The 16,777-nt window shown below is 40.7% G+C and overlaps 2 protein-coding genes across 2 annotated transcripts; one reads left to right on the forward strand and one right to left on the reverse strand.

Moving 5' to 3' along the window:
* Positions 1-2: 2 nt before the first annotated feature.
* spg21 (SPG21 abhydrolase domain containing, maspardin) lies at positions 3-7,479 on the reverse strand. The gene is made up of 9 exons (XM_084575037.1): positions 7,320-7,479; positions 7,059-7,121; positions 5,087-5,248; positions 4,203-4,283; positions 2,637-2,782; positions 2,450-2,558; positions 1,565-1,672; positions 1,326-1,466; positions 3-865 (listed from the first exon to the last, which is right to left on the reverse strand). Exons 2-9 carry the CDS (start codon positions 7,119-7,121, stop codon positions 752-754), a joined length of 924 nt encoding a protein of 307 aa, XP_084431163.1. The 5' UTR covers positions 7,320-7,479; the 3' UTR covers positions 3-751.
* A 1,441-nt stretch (positions 7,480-8,920) lies between these two features.
* On the forward strand, positions 8,921-13,840 carry pdcd7 (programmed cell death 7). Its single transcript, XM_084542001.1, has 5 exons — positions 8,921-9,967; positions 10,269-10,407; positions 11,649-11,879; positions 11,965-12,052; positions 13,485-13,840. The coding sequence occupies exons 1-5, from the start codon at positions 9,017-9,019 to the stop codon at positions 13,627-13,629; spliced, it is 1,554 nt and encodes a 517-aa protein (XP_084398127.1). The 5' UTR covers positions 8,921-9,016; the 3' UTR covers positions 13,630-13,840.
* The last annotated feature ends 2,937 nt before the right edge of the window (positions 13,841-16,777 follow it).

The raw sequence follows: 16,777 nt of genomic DNA on the forward strand, positions 1-16,777 counted from the left end.
TGTTCAGTTTTGAAAAGTTTTTATTTATTTTTCTGAGGTGAGTAGGTCATTTCTCCCCCTGCACCAGGAATAATTATTGGGCGTGAGGTGGGCTGTGGACAAGATGCTGGATCTCCAGGGCAGACTTGTCCTAATTTTATCACTCCAGTTGTCGAACACAAGCAGTCTCACGTTGACTCACATTTTAATTGCATTATATTATATACTCATAAACAACCTGAAGATTTTTTTTTTTCTTCATTTTTTCTCCTTGAGCTTCAGGCAAAATTTCACACAGTTCTGCACCTTTTACAGCTGACATACACAAACGCATAACATGAAATAAAAGAGGGAAAAAAAGAAAATAGAAAAATGTATAATAATATGTCAGTGAGTTATACAAATTGTTTGAGCTATACATCTCTACAACCAGTGTGTTCGGTTCATCGCTGGAACAGTTTATATAATACATATACAAGAACTAAGTTTGGGCAGTTTAAGTGCAACAATTCTTTTCACATAAGGCAAGGTGTATGTTTTTAAAGCAAAGCAGTGGAATACCATTTGTATACAAGTCAATACCAAAATATTGCTTCTGTCAAAAATATTCTCAGTGGATTTCCTGATTGACTGTTGGGCTCCATAGAAAGTTTTTAGAATATCCAGTGAATCCTCCTTAATGTCTTGTGAGTTCAGGAGGAGAGAGACAGCAGCTGTTGGAAATGTTCAGAGGAAACAGCTGGCAGCTAAACCGTCATCCCAGGGTTTGTCTTTAAATTTCCTCGTTACTTGTCCTGTGACTCTCCTGCACCTCCAGCTCCTCAGCGCTCACCATGTCAGGACTTATGGCAGCGTATCTTGTCCCGTGGAACTGTCGCAAGTGAATCTGCACATAGACAAGTAACATCATAAACATATTATACTGACCAAATAAAAGACAATCAACAAAGTATGGGCAGTTTTAGCAAATGGGCAGAGCTCATTCAACAGGATAATGTTGCGCTCTGGTCTTCTCATAATTTAAAGCCTCATGATAAGGGATTTCAGCCTATAGGGTAGGTGGGAAGGTTGATTTCATACCTGTTTTGGTCAGTGTTTTAAATCTATGTTTAAACATATATAGGTCTTTGTCACCCAGCCCGAGGAAGAAATGATCTGTGAGGTGAGTTTTAGTGTTTAAAATAAGAACAACAGGAAGCCAGAAACCGCTGACCTCTTCACATGTGATGTAAAAAGATGCGGACAACTTGCATAACATAGCAGATACTAAATGTTTCAATATTGTTGCAACATTTGTCATCAGACAAAACATATCAGTATGTGTCCTTATACATAGCAGAGCATACCTGTATGTAGAGGTTGACCTCAGCACTCCTGCACAGGTAAGGGAAGTTTCCTCCAGTTTTCAGATGAGCTCTTCTGGCATTAGGATACAGTTTATACATGTCCTCCTTGGCCTCCAGCGACAGAGCGCTCTGATCAAACACCTGAACATCAACAGGAAACATGTCATTTTGTTGACTGTAGTAGAAACAGAAAAAGTTGTACCTTAAAGGTATACCTGGTGGTTTGGTTTGACACTTACATCTATAATGGTTACAGCGACATCTTTTATTTTGTGTGGCTCCACATACGAGTTCTGACAGTTGAGTGTGAGCCGCGAAGCCAACTCACTTTGGTTCAGACTCTCCAACTACAGCATAAACGAAATAAGGAGTGGAGACGTTAACATTCAAAGTTAAGCACAGAGACATTAAACATATAAAGTCCAGATATGATCGCTTGGTTTGCATAGAGAGACACAGAAACAACGAGCCTGGTCCTGTCTGCAGCTGACAGTAAGTCAGTTTGTCTGGAGACAGCAGTTGATGAAGAATGGTGACCGTGACACCTTCAATATTCAAGTTTAGTTTCCTCTGTGTTGGTTTGTTAACTTATATGAAGTAAAAGCAGCCCAATCCAGTGCAACATTATTAACACACAATAAAGATCAGAGTGTGCTGGCCTCACCTCACAGACTGAACAATACCACTGGGAAGGAGCTGAGCAAAGATGGACATTTGTGGAGTTGGAAAGCCATCTGGGTCAGTTGTAATTAAATCTCCAAGACCTATCAGCAAATAATTTTGCTAACTGTACTTTGACAGTGAAACATTATTTTCACAGGCCGATGTGAACACAGAAACTGTATTGTTACCAATCAATAGCCAGCTTTGCTCTGAGAACATGCAGTGGCTGAAGGAAACAAAATCTAAAATCAATCAAATACAACACTCAAAGTCTTTTTCACTATGTAGACTCCCCCCAGAGATAACATGAGAACTAATGTAACCCGTTTCTGGTATCAGATTCTTGTCAACCTGATATTCTCTGCTGTGATTAAGTAGGAGCAGAGTGTGCTGGGGTTTATGGTCAGGTTACACAGTTAGGTCCCAAAGACATGAAACATATGAATTACATGTCCACTTACCCTGTCCACCATGAAGTCAATTGCATTTGCCATTTTAGGGTCCACAGGACCTTTAGCAAAGTTCCCAAGAACAATCTTCTTCAGCAAGAAAGCTGGCATCAGCCAGAAACTGAGGAGGAGCAGCAAAGAAAAGATGAATAATGACTGTAAGCCTGAGTAGAACGTACAAGATGACCGTGAAAAGTACCTGTTAGCTGTCCAAGTCTGGTTAAAGATGGAGGTGTCACTGAATGAATTACACAGGATCAGAGAGTGGACTCTGGGAGACTTGTGTGTGTACTCTGCAAACTTCTGAGCCAAGAATCCACCTAGAGAGGCTCCAAACAGATGGACCTGAAGGTTAAGTGACACAGGATCATCAGTGTTTATATGGGTGAGCAGGCAGCAGTGCTGTACCAGACTGTTCATGATGACAACTGCTGCTGTGTCAAAGTCAATACATTTTTGGACAATTCACGGTTATATAAATGTACACCGATCAGGTATAACATTATGACCACCTTCCTAATATTGTTATCAGTTGTGACTCATCAGAGAATGGACATGGACCTTCTGAGGGTGTCCTGTGGTGTCTGGCAACACGATGTTGTTAGTGGGGGCCTTTGGGTCCTATGGGTTGAGGGGAGGGGCCTCTGTGGATCATCCCACAGATACTTGATCAGTTTGGGATCTAGTGAATTTGGAGGTCAGGTCAACACCTTGTGCTGTTCTTCATGTTTTTTTTTTTTTAGTTGTTCCTAAAGCGTTTTTATGTGTGTGTCTGTGTCAGGCTGCATCCTGCTGGGGATGGCTGCTGCCATCAAGGAGTGTCATTGCTATGGGGTGGGGGTGCCTGGTCTGGTCTAGGTGGGTGGTACATGTCTAAGTAACATCCACATTGTATTGTCACAAGATGAGAAATGCTATTCACTTCTCCTGTCAGTGGTTTTAATTGTTGTGGCTGATCAGTGTATATACATACATAACATATATGCATTAGGGGTGGGACTTTAACGCGTTACTTACAATTAATTAATTACAAAAAAACTAACGCATTTAATCTCAGTTTGTATTCCAAACAGAACTTGTCAGTGCATGATTTCCTGGTACACCGATTACACTGATGCACATGTCAGAGCTTGGCTAACAGCTACCAAAACTGAGGAATCGGATGAAAGCACGTTGCTAGGACTGATGGAAGGCAAATTTTATTTAAAAAAAAAAAACTACCTGATGGAAGCCGTGATAAAAGCGGGGTATTGTGCAAATTGTGGAAAAAATTTGCATACCAACGAAGCACTTCAACCCTACGGTGCCATCTAAATGCAAAGCATGTTGCAGTGAGTACAGATACCGTCAGAGCTGTTCGAGTGCGGACAAGACGTGTCGGCAGCCCAGACTTTTTTAATTTTTTTTTTTTAACATTTAAAGTCAAAACTGTTCTGAAAAACTACTTAAAGTACTTAAAATGGCACTTTAACTTTAGGTCTGTTAGGGTTAGGGTCAGTTTTGGCCAGGGATATTTTCTTTATTTTTCTATTGTTTTGAATTGAAATAAATATTGTTATGCGATTAAAATGTGATTAATCGAGATTAATTAATTACAAAGCCTCTAATTAATTAGATTTTTTTAATCGAGTCCCACCCCTAATATGTATATATACACACACAGTCCCCAAGCTGGCATCCTGGCAACCCACTGAACTACAGAGTAGTGTCATAAATACTATTTTAAAGAAATTAGTAGGCTTTGAAAAAAAAAACACAGTCTTACTTTGTCCAGCTGGAGATGATCCAGGAGCTTCCGAAATCCATCACAGAAGTCCATGAGATCCCAGTACACAGGATACTGCAGCTGAAAACCAAACCAGGAAAACAACCATGGTGAAATCATAAGATGTTTATTATATCAGGCCAAAATGATAAGAGAGACCTGATAAGAGACAACACACTTCCTGAAGACAGGCATATGGGTCAGAGGTGGCAGTTGTACAACACAGGCAAATGAGGTTAGCATTTTTGTTTTGGGTATTTTCATTGTTCCCCAAGAAGACCAGATAGAGGAAGCTCATGAAGGCCTTTCATCCGACACATATAGAATGTCCTTTATAACCAATTTATTCCTTGTACATTTACTTCGCGATACTCTGGCGAAAACAAGCACACCCGCTGACACATCACATCAGTGTGAATCAGCGTGAATGAGTCAGTTTGAACAGACCCTACACCAGATGTCAGTCACATGTCTGATCACCTGCCCAGCATCCAAATAGTATGTCTATATCCAGAATAGTATGGTTAAGCAAGACTGGACATGTGTTAAAATCACAAACATAATGATTTACACATAATTTTACACTAATTATACAATTATATGTCCATACAATAAAATACCACTGATTTTTTTTATTACATATATTTTATTATCAATCTTGAGAGAGATATAATTCAGTCTGTGGTTTGTGCTGTGATTGGGATGATTTTCTCTCAGACATTTTTGTGTATTTATTTCCACTGAAACATGATGTAAAATCTGGGAGAGAAACGTGAAGAATATTTAAGATTTTCTTTGTGAAGCTCCCATTGATGGCCATAAAGAACACACTGAGAAATTAGCAACATGCTAAAGCTGCAATGTTGTGTTACTGGCGAGCTCACCGAGATTACTCTGTAGCCCCAGCCTGTCAGAGCCAGCACCTGGTGGAAAAACACCTCAGCTGTCCCGCTGACTGGAGGAAGGAAGATGATGGGGCACCTGATGCTCTTTGGGCCTGCATCATACAGCGACCACACCTTGCTGTCGTCATCATCAACAATGATCTAGGGAGACAGAAACACAGCAATGTGAGCAACACAGATCATGGACCTGAATGTCCATTTAAACACCATTTTTTCCCAGCTTGGAATTATTTGACTTAAGGACTCATATAAGAAGCTCTTTAAACACTGCATGATGGACATGAAACAAACTGAGCTGCTTCTAGTTAAACTTCCCTGGAGTTGTGTTACAAGACATGTAAAGTGTTTAGATACAGTGCTGAGTTAGAGTGCAGATGCTCAGCTTTGAGGGTATACATAAGCAATCCATTAGGAGAAAGGTTAAGGAATAACAACCATTTTTATACACAGTTCCTTACTCTCAAGGGTTCAAATGTAATTGAAAAAAAATTAGCATAATCATAAATAAAATGGAGATTTTTAATTTGTCAAGATCTTTTTTGGCAGGCAGTGACCTGGTCCTGAACCCATGGACAGCATCAGAGAATGGGTTTCTTCTTTTGTGCTGCTTTGCCTAGGTTTACTACAGCCATCTTTATTTGTAGTTTGTTTGGGTGGTTTTCTTCCTTTAGTTTTGTAATTAGCAAGTGAAATGCGTGCTCAGTCAAACTTAGGACCTGTTCAGACCTTGCATTAAGATCCGATCAGGGCAATCTAATTGTAAGTGGCCAGGGTAAAAGACATGTGTGAACACCCCAAGGACGCATTGAGATCGCATTTGAGAGAGCCAATCACTGACCACATTTGGAGGTGGTCTGGGTCGCATGCTCCCGCCAGCCCCCAGATGGGAGGACACTACACTCTCTACTTTTAAGGTTAGGATTTTCCTTCTTTACATGCATAATGCTTTTTGTTAAGTTTATAGTTACGGCTAGGTCAGGAGACCCTGAACCATCCCTTAGCTTTGATGCCGTTGGCCTTCGCTGCTGAGCACCTCTCTTCCAACTGTCCATGTTTTTATGTTATTCCTTGTCATTAACTCTGTGCACCCACCCCCCTTGCTTTTAAAAGAGAGGTTTTCCTTGTCATATGCTAGGCTTTATGACACAGGCATGTATGACGGAGCAAGTAGTCTTCATTCATTCCATTGTTAGCTACTTAACTGTCTCCACTTGTTTGTTGAAGTTTCAGTACTATTGTTGTTTGTGGGGTTAGTCTGGATTGCAGCGCATGATGCCGCAATGTTACCGATTACTAGGGTACTTAACTGAAGCCCCGTTCAGACCTTGTGTTATTAACATCTGACCTGGGCAATCTGATCACAAGCTGCCAGCTTTTAGTGCTCGTTTTGACACTTAGCATTAAAACCTCCATTAAAAGTCTCCACATGTGTCCTCAGCCAGCTCTCCACATCTGATCTATTTTTGCTCTCTGTATGAAAACAAACGGACACAATTTGTGGCACAGTACAATATTACGAAAGCTGTTTCCTCTAATGGATCTCTACTGCCGTTTCAGAATCATGAACTGGGTGGGTTTTGTGTGTGCTTCATGACTTGACCACACACTTAAATTTATTATTTATTGATCTGAACAAACCTCGGATTAAAACTGCAATTTTATAAGCATCCATGGACACATTATTTTTTCACACGAGTATGTACACTCGGTGCAGTGGGCTGCCATTTGCGGGTTAGGCGCTTGATCAAGGGCCATGGACCATGGACATCAGTGTCCTGGGTCTGTTCACACCTGTACTACGCTGGTCACAGATTCCCCAGGACAGACATAGGTCTGACCGGGGCCAGAACTATCGTTAATGAAATTAATATCAAGTCACAATCAAAATGTCTGCTGTTGGAAATGTCTTTTGCAGAGCAGAAAGGCAAAGTGTATGGGAAGATGTACTTACTCTCTTCAAAGGCACTGTGCTTCTGAACCAGTTATAATCAGGAGACACTTTAATTTCCTCCATCTGCGGACACAGCGAGAGAGGAAACGTCACTTAATGTAGGGACAAAAACAGCTCAGCAATCACTTACAATCAGATGTGGCCCAAAGAGGGAAGCGAACTGTTCCTCCGAGGGGTTAGCTAAACGGCTAACTGTTGGAGCGCTACGTTAAGGACACTAGACCACCGCATCAAGGCTCCGTCCGCTCACAGCCCACTCACCACAGATATCCACCGTGTTCGTAAACGAGTTCAGGTCGCTGTTGCTGTGCTGCTTGTGGATGTTAGACACCGTGTCCGGTGCAGTTTACCCATGTCGGGATAGCATTTTCTCGGGCTGCTACCTGGTCATATGACTGCGTTTCACACACTTCCGCAAAGCTTCTGTCACCGCCCCCCACCGCTCCGCACGCGCATTTTTCACTATTTGTTAAGTCTGTGTTGGTCTGCCGTAGTCACCCAAGTATACAATACCTATTCGTATTATAAACCAGCCTATAATAATCTTTTATGTTTGAGCGTCTTTGGAGATTAATTTATTGCCAATAAGTTATTGGCTTATTTTGCGACCCCAATATCGCCATGATTGATAATTATAGTATTTGTATACACACGGAGCCCCGCGAAGTAATAATTTGTGGGCACAAAATACCTATTCGTGGGAAAGAAATGCTAAATAGTGGGCAAATAATACCTATTAGTGGGAACTATAGCCTGCATATAAATGGCCTTTGTTACGGTGTGAATGGGCATATATATTGTAAAGTATTGCACAGTGTTTTCAGTATTCTTCTCAACCCACTGCAGTGCTAATATTATTGCCAAACGTTCTGTGGAATAAACAGATAAATGATCAGAAACAAATTTCTTCATGTGTATTTCTTTCTCTGGAATAAAAAGTGCTCCACCTTCACACCTTACTTCTTGCTGTATCTTGAAATCTATATGTGGCGTGGGGAATAACTACGGAGGGATGAGTGAAATGACTAGTCATGTTTACTTGTCGTCCTTTCTATTTTTAAACTCTTCAAGTTCTTCTTTTTGGAAACTTTGGCAGGTGATTAGGAGAGTGGGCGTATTACTGCCCTCCGCATGCCCATTCATACCGTAACAAAGGTCATTTGAACATCTCTTCCTCTTCTCCAAATTGCTCTGTCATCAACAAATAAAACCCAACTATGTCCAAATAATTTTCCAAATTTCGCCAAAAGATCCTCCATTAGAACTGCTCTGGGACTCAAAGACTGTGCACCTTACCTCCCTTTTTTTGTACTATTACTTTATGTTACTTTTTTTTTATCTTTACTGTATATTACCTATGTTTATATTGTATTGTATATTTTTTACACTGTTTTTGCACTGTTATTGGAGTTGGCTTTTAATCTCACTGTACATGTGTATAGTGACAATAAAGGCATTCAACTCTATCTATTCTATAAAATAACAAACACTGTGACATCTGACAGTTTCTCTGTGCCTGTAAACATCAAATATGGTGGATCATCAGTCATTATATGGCATTTAAGTAAAGGGACTATCTACTAGCTTTCTTGGCTAAAAAAGCTGTGAGGCATGAGAACATAGACCTTACGAAGAAATGTTGGATTAGATAAACTTAGATGAACTTTATTGGTACACAAGGGAAATTGCTTATACACTGCACTTTTTTTTTAAATTTATTTCCCACTCTTGGAAAAATGGACATTTGAACATGCATCAGCATTATATTATCTATCCATTAACAAGGATTGAGGAGTTTATGACCTATACTGCACTCAGCCAACAGGGGGAGCCCTTATGAGCCTTTGAGGAAAACAAAAGAAGAAGAAGAAAGACCAGAAGACGGTGTAAACATGGCTGCTGCTGAGATGTGAAAGAAAGTATTTAGAGCAACATTTGAACGAGTTAATGCCGCCAACATGGACAGGATGTATCAGTACGCTCAGCCAGAAAGTCAACAACCCCCTGTCTACGATGGTGGTAGTATGCAGACGCCGTATATCGCTAACAGACAGCCGACAAGCAGCGGGTTGCATGGACCACCGCAGCCGGACCACACTCAACCACCGTGGGAACCTCCACCGGCTCACGACGGTTACTCGTACGAATTCAGACACGATTCCCCCATATCGTCTTCCGGAGCAGCGGGTCCAGGAGGGCCTCGCTTCCCCCTTCCATATGGATTTGACTTCTCCGTCCCCCCGCCTCCTTTCTACCCACCGCCGGGGCCCTTGAGCATGGCGCCGCCCGCTCAGGTGGACGCATACCGTAGCCCCCGACTCCCTGCGTATCAGCCGTTCTCTCAGCAGTTCAGAGCTGGCCCTCAGACCCCTCGGTATGACTGTGAGCAGGGCCGTGACAGCAGTCGGCTAACTACAACACAGCCGGGAGATGAGAGAGCCGTGCAGAGGATGCGGGACACACAGTGGCTCAGAGGCTTTTTGCAGAACAGAAGCAAAAAGTCCAGGAGCCCACAGACCCAGCAGAGGCAGCAGCCACGCCTCAGCTCAGTCCCCGCACTCAGAAAGGCACTGTACCAGGTATCTCAGCTAGTCTCACTGATGGAAGAGTCCTGTGAAACTCTCAAACACAACCTGCACAAGGACTCTGTGTGGAGTGACTCCTATTTCATGACTTTAAATGTGATGAAAGAGATATGTGAGAAAGGGAAACTCGTCAGTGACCCCGAATGTTTAGATCAGATGAAAGCTGATGCGTCTCGTTTTGCTCGGAGGAGAGCTCTGAGAGAGAGGGCCAGGAAAAAGCTGCGGATGGAGGAGGAGAATGCCAAGGAGCGCCGCTCTATGAAAGAGGCTGCTATAGATAAATGGATGATGAAGCAAATACAGCAAGTGGAGGACAAGAAGAAGGTAAGGACTGTTGTCAACAGAGGATCCATAGCTGCAGTGAACTTTCAGCATAGAGCTAAAACTCAGATATGATCTTGGTCCTGTGTTTATATAGCTCTGGTACACTATAGAGGCTTTTACAGTAACAATGCCACATCTGGCAGCAACTTTGGGGTTGGGTGTCTTGCTTAAGGACACTTCAGCATGTTGTCCATGTATGGGGGATTGAACCACTAAACACTCATTCATGGACAACCTGCTCTGCACCACCAAAGGATAATCATGAGACAAGGCATTAGTAACGTGTGTGTTTGCGAATCAGGAGCGGGAGCTGAAGCTGGCAGCAGACTCCGTTCTGTGTGAGGTGAGGAAGAAGCAGGCAGATGTGAAGAGGATGGAAGATGTCCTGAAATCTTTGGAGAAGCTGCGCAGGCTGCGGAAAGAAGCAGCATCCAGGAAAGGTGAGATTTCGTGATCTATTTAGCTCCAGACGTCCTGTTTCAGTGGAACACGGATGGTGGTGTACCACCAAGGCATTTCACGGAAACCACAGGTGTCTGATAAAGTCAGTGTGAACAAGTTTAGATGACAATATTCAACTGTGTTGTTTCAGGAAATCTGCGCAGCTATGGCCGTGTCATTCTTGTGGAGCAAGTTGTGATCATGCGTCGGTTAGAAAGAAAGCATGTCATTACTTATAGAGAAGTGCTTCTTCAGTTGGGAAGAAATGATCTAATCCAATGTACTGTTATATTGCCATACACAGTATCTCTGTCCGAAGCAGAATGCGACAGCTTTTTTCTGGGATCAAGATGCAGAAAAAAAGTATTATTAAATAAAAACTTAGTGTGGGCCTACACAAGAGTCGACTTAAAAATAGTAATTCATATTTCACAAAATTAAGTTTTTTTTGGTTTTTTTCTTTTGCATGAGGTACATTTTGCTTACTGTAGGTGATACAGAAAATCTTGTAAAGAGCTCTGTGTGTTAAATGCAAAGTGAAATTGGCTCTGTGTGTTCCTAGTTTTTACTGGACACTGGTGTGTGCAAACAATTAAAGAAACCTTTTATCCAATTGCAGGTGAACTTTGTAACATAGGTAGACATTCTTGCTTTTAATATTAAGTAGTAAATGATAAGACCATATAATTTTAAGATCATTAACAGAATATTCACACAAAGCCATAGGAGATTTGTTATGTGTTTAATGAATCCTTATTTTGCCACCGCTCTTTCCTTGTTTTTGCCTGTTTTCCAGTATAACTTTAAATCTGAACTGTCGTGCAAAATCCCTCTTAACCCTCCAACAGAATCTCTTTTCTTATTTTAAACAAGAGACTAGGCCAATCCTCTGTGCTCATCTTTTCTCTTTGCTATCCACTCATCCGAGCAAGTTGGGGCAGATGGTGCTTGTCCCTTTTCTGTTTCTGTTGGAGATTCCTAATGTTAAAAACATTTTCCTCCCCACTGTCATCAAGTGTTGCTTAAGGGGGAATTGAGCTTCTTCCAATAATACTGGAAGGTCTTGACCTTATTATGCAAGGTGTCTTAAGATTACTATTACATACTGTATATGATACAATTATGATTTTGCGCCATATAAATAAGACAGAACTAGCTTCAATTGAATGTAAAGGGGCGTAAATCTTTTGTGATACTATTGTGTCTACACTCTATAACTCTTTATGTGTGTATGCGTCAGGTATCGACACTGAGCAGCAGTTCAACCAGGTATTCAGCAGCAGACTGGAACATATGGGCTATGTGATAAAGAAGAGGATGGCGATTTACTCGGCAGAGGAGAAAGCTCTGATGGTAATGCTGGAAGGAGAGCAAGAGGAGGAGAGGAGGAGAGAGCACGAGAGGCGAATGAAGAAGGAGAAAGAGAGACAGCTGCAGAGGAAACACAGAGTGCACTCCATGCTGTTTGGAGGTAAAAGTTTGTCTGGTATGATCAAATCACAGTCGTGTGTGCTTTATAACATAGCTGAACATGTGTTTCTCTGTTTGTTCGACAGAGGAGCTTCCCAGGGATAGTGTCTTGCAGCCATTCAGACAGTACTACAGCCATGCTGAACATTCCCTGCATGCTTTGATACAGATCAGGTTGGTCTTCATCTTATTCAAGTTATTTATTTCAACACACAAACGAATGAGCTTACCTTTCAAGTAGTGAAAGTGATTAGTGGTTTTCTTAAGGCTACACAGCTGTTCAGTCCCAATCCCTTGTTTTTCTTCAATTTGATTTCATGTTTATCAATCAGGATTTTTTTCCGACCACATTTCTTTCTCAAAGACGATGGTTCCCCACTATCCTAGTTTTAATAACGAGTTGGACAGTTCTTAACCCAAATTTAGCAGTTTCTTCAATCTCCTTAGATCCTGTTTTCTCTTCTTGATGCATGCCAATGATTTGACTCTTCTCAAACAGACTAACATCTTCTCCACGACCACAGGATGTGTCTTTCAACATGGTTGTTAAGAAATGAGAAGCTACTCATTGCATCAGTTGGGGTTAAATAACTTGTTGACAGCTGAAAGATAATCACCCATGCAGTAATTATCCAATAGGAGGCCCGTAACTATTTGCTTAGTTAAATCCAGGTGGTGACTTTTTTTTTTTTTTTGGCCTGTGTAAATATAAATAATCCCAAGGTTTCTCACAGTGGTACTGGAGGCCAGGGTAATACTATACAGAGAAACTATATGATTAGACAATGAATCTCTGAGGTGTTTAGGGCCAAATACAAAGAGGGTAGAAAGTTACAGGTCATCCACGTCTTTATGTCTGGTTTGTTTCACCTGGCTTCAAGGATAAATAGAACTGGATGTCATCTGCATTGCAACGGAAGATTACGCAGTGTTTCGTAATAATATTGCTTAAGGGAAGCCTCAGAAAGATCTATTACAGAGAAGGAATCCAAATATAGATTAAAGCTGCAAGCAGCATTCAACTGGCTGTCACACCCTTGCCATTGCCTGGCTGCGCTTCAGTTGGGCTGTGCCTTATTTTAACCCTTTCCCCTATCAGGGATTGCAATGTTATCAGATGCTTCTAATGTTTTAATGGCAATTTCCAAAAGACTTTGAATGGAGATGATTGCCATGTTGCATAGCTTGTGCAAAAGCTTTTAATAATGTTTAATCGTCCAGTTTGTGGACGATCTGTGCTGACCAGAACTGAAGCACATCAGAAACATTCTGTAGGAGTTTGTTCAAATACAGAGCCTAAAAATGATAAATTTCTATGTTTGTGGAGAAACATCAAAGGTTTCAAATACATCGCAGGCATATTGTGAGATACATGTCAGGTTACGGTGTAGGTTGCAGCATAGGGTCCAGAGCCATGTTGTAGCTATGCAGTCAACATGCTGCAGTACTATAAATTGCGCATTAAAGTAGCATCTGATAACATTTTCTGGCTGCCAGTTTCTGACAGTCTGGAAGTCACACAGGGCATTCATCACTGTTTTCAGCTTTTATTAGCTATTTATTATCTTCATTGAGAAGCTTCCTGAATACAACTGCTTTCTTTCAGGAAAGAGTGGGACATGTTCGTGGTTTCAGCAGATCACCCCGATGGCTCCTTTATACCTCAGAACTGGATCCTGCCAGCCCCCCCGTCGGACCAGGTCTGGGCTTCTGCCGTGCAGACTTCAGAAACCGATCATGATGGTCCTTGACTCATCTGTGCTGTCTGTCAGTTGGAGCCCAAAATACATACAGCTGCCAGTCAGAACCTCCTCTGCACACACAGTGCAGGACCAGTTGGTGTAAGCCCAGCTTGAGATGACAACTGGTTAGTGGAATGGAATAATGGATTTTTTTTGTTGTTGTTTCTACTGACTTTGAAATGTATTTATAATTTGAAAAATAAAATTACTTTTTATTAAAATAATTTGGTGTCCTAATGAATGATTATTACTAGTTTTATGAACATTTTCTGTGACACAGTGTGTTATAAACACATCCAACATATGACAAAGCTTTATACTGTATATAAGTATAAAGTATAAAGAAACTGTCAGCAAAAGGTTTTATTTCCACATACAGTAACCATGGAGCAAAACAATCATCATTTGAATTAAAGCCATTCATTTTTTGGTCTTTACACTCCACTGTGTTCTCCAACAGTATCTGCATGCTATTTATGCCTAGACAGGTAGTACACCATACTGTTTTACAGATTTTAAATCTGAACAACTGCCTGTTGATGCCAGAAAACACAGCAGAGCTTGTGTGAAGTGTAAAGCTCGTGCTCAGATCACAATCTCTTGGATCCATGAATATAAATACACTGATTACAGCAGCTTTAAGGACTTGAGTTCAATGACTCCCAACGTCTGGTGCACAATCTGGAGTACAATCTTTAATCTTTTACAACCACTGAAAACAATGTGAGACACTGCAATGCTAAGGGAGCTTCAGTGGAATGTGATGGTTCCCTCAGGGTTCATAACTACAACCACTGAGACCAGCACACAGGCATCCAATGAAAATCCAGCAGAGGCTTTATGACGCTGTAATCAGCTGTCTTTACTGCTGCAATAATGTGTGATGCTTTTACTTTCCATGTTGATGTGTGTGTTGACTGTGTGGGCAGTAAGTCAGCTGATGAGAGTTACTGGAGGTAAGTGGATTAGAGTTCCAGGAGGTTCAATAGCTGGATCTACAGTGTGGTGCTTCAGTCTCCTATCTGCACACATAGAGTCTGACTGGAAATCCAACAACACACAGGTAGGAGTTTTTATTCTTCTAATCTAAATAGAAAAATACATAAATGTGGTTGACAGACAAGGGAGTGCTACACATTTATTTAGAGAACACGATTATAATCTACAAAAAATAATGTTTCTGCAAAATATTCTAAATATTAGCCAGTTCATTAGTCTCCTTCTAAACTGGTAGATGGGGAATTTCAGATGAGACATCTGAAGCTTTACTGGGTAGAGTCGATATTTCCTCAATAATGATGAACGTATTTTGCAAACTAATCATGTAGTCATGTACCTTTGATGATATTTGTCCAGTGGCATTAGCATCTAAGTGCACACCACACAACACCATCAGCTTAGGGAGCATCTACTCCGTGCTCCTGGATATCCAAGACCATCTGTCTGCCTGGTGTTTTGGTATTTCAGTCTGATTAACTTTGGCCGGACAGCAGGGACAAATACTAAACAAAATGACCTTACTGCGTAAACAGAAGCCATCTGTTCCCTCATCTGAACTTGAGAAAAGTCTCATTTCACATCGTTAGTTGCATAGTGATTCCACTGTGTCTCTGACCGGAGAAGACGTCTCATTTGTCCAATGGAGAGCCTAACATGCTGCCTAATACATTCCTCTGTTCCTTTCCCTGCACATGATTCACTCTTCATTGTGTAACACACTCCACAAATTAGACAATGGCTCAAAGCAGATAGTATTAGAGGGAAGGTAATCCTTAATTGCTTTTCTCATTTCTCTGTTCATTCACCTTCTTCTTTTTTTCATCCATGTATTTAGCTGAGATGCAGAGGGTGCTGCTTTTCTCATTTTTTTTATTTTTACATTTTTTATTGAGGGGAATTGCAATGCAAACACTACAATTAGACATTCCAACCCCTTGTTTTGTTATTTGGCAAGTAAGGCTCCAGAACTACGAAACTACTCAACACGTGTCTGTACATAAAGAAATTCCACTTTTTTTTTTAATGCAAATTTATACAGCTAATGGCACATTATGGTTTAAAAGAAGAAATAATACATAAAAAGTGCAAAAAATAAATAAACTAATTCATAAATACATTTAAAATTGACTAGAGACATTTTTGATCTGTGCTTGACATTAGTCGTCCATCTTTTCTCACAGGAGTGCGTCAGCAATGAAAAAAATCGTCGAAGAAGGAAATAAGTGTGGAAATAAATAATAATATATAAATAAGTACAAAAAGAGAAATGTTTAAATGACTGAGAACCTTTTTCATTTTCCCTTTTGTTACTGAGACATGAATCCTTTGTGGACGTGCACACGTGCTGGAGGAATGTTCTATGCGTTCTTATGATTCTATGCGTGTACTTGATCCAATTGTTTTATCAAGGGCATGTTGGCATATAATTTGTGAGCATTTGAGACAGCAAGGAATTGCAAAATGCATTCTGCAGGCAGCAGGGGCACGAAAAAACGACTAATTTATTTAAGGAAAACTATTTTCTTTCAGACAAGATCTTAGCTGTTAAAGTTCAAATCTGTCATCAGTTTACCGAGATAATTCCTACTTGAGCTTCAATATCATTAAACATCTCATTAACAAAGTCTCATAGTTATATATATTACTGGAACTCAAGTGTGTTTTTAATAAAAGCTTACTGACATTATAACTAAAGTATACAACATTAAAGATGTACAGTACATACTGAATGCTTTCAATGAGGCTGCTTTTTTCACAGTAGGTCATTTGTGCCCCCAATTAATAATGATTAAAACAATGATTACTAAACCGATCTGCAGGACTTACTCCATTTTACAGCACAGTAAATTACATCAAATGTTGATACCATCAACTAAATAAAGCCAAGACTTAGAGTCAACTACAAAACCAGCCTTATGTGAGGTACGATTAAGTCATGCATGTCGGACTTTGCCTTAATTTTTAGCAATGAATACATCATCATGCCATACCCTCTACTCATTTTGGTGTCAGTGACAAGGTTATATAATTGGCGTCCAGTTTTCTCCAGTTGGCCCTGAACCTTCCACTAATACCAATGTGAATGATTTGCATGGACCCTGATGAGTGCAGCCTACTCATTTTTTAACCTGAGCACTTCAACGGGGCCAAATACACC

The sequence above is a fragment of the Chelon labrosus genome, assembly GCF_963514085.1.
Source record: "Chelon labrosus genome assembly, chromosome: 3".
In the NCBI taxonomy this organism is placed as follows: domain Eukaryota; kingdom Metazoa; phylum Chordata; class Actinopteri; order Mugiliformes; family Mugilidae; genus Chelon; species Chelon labrosus.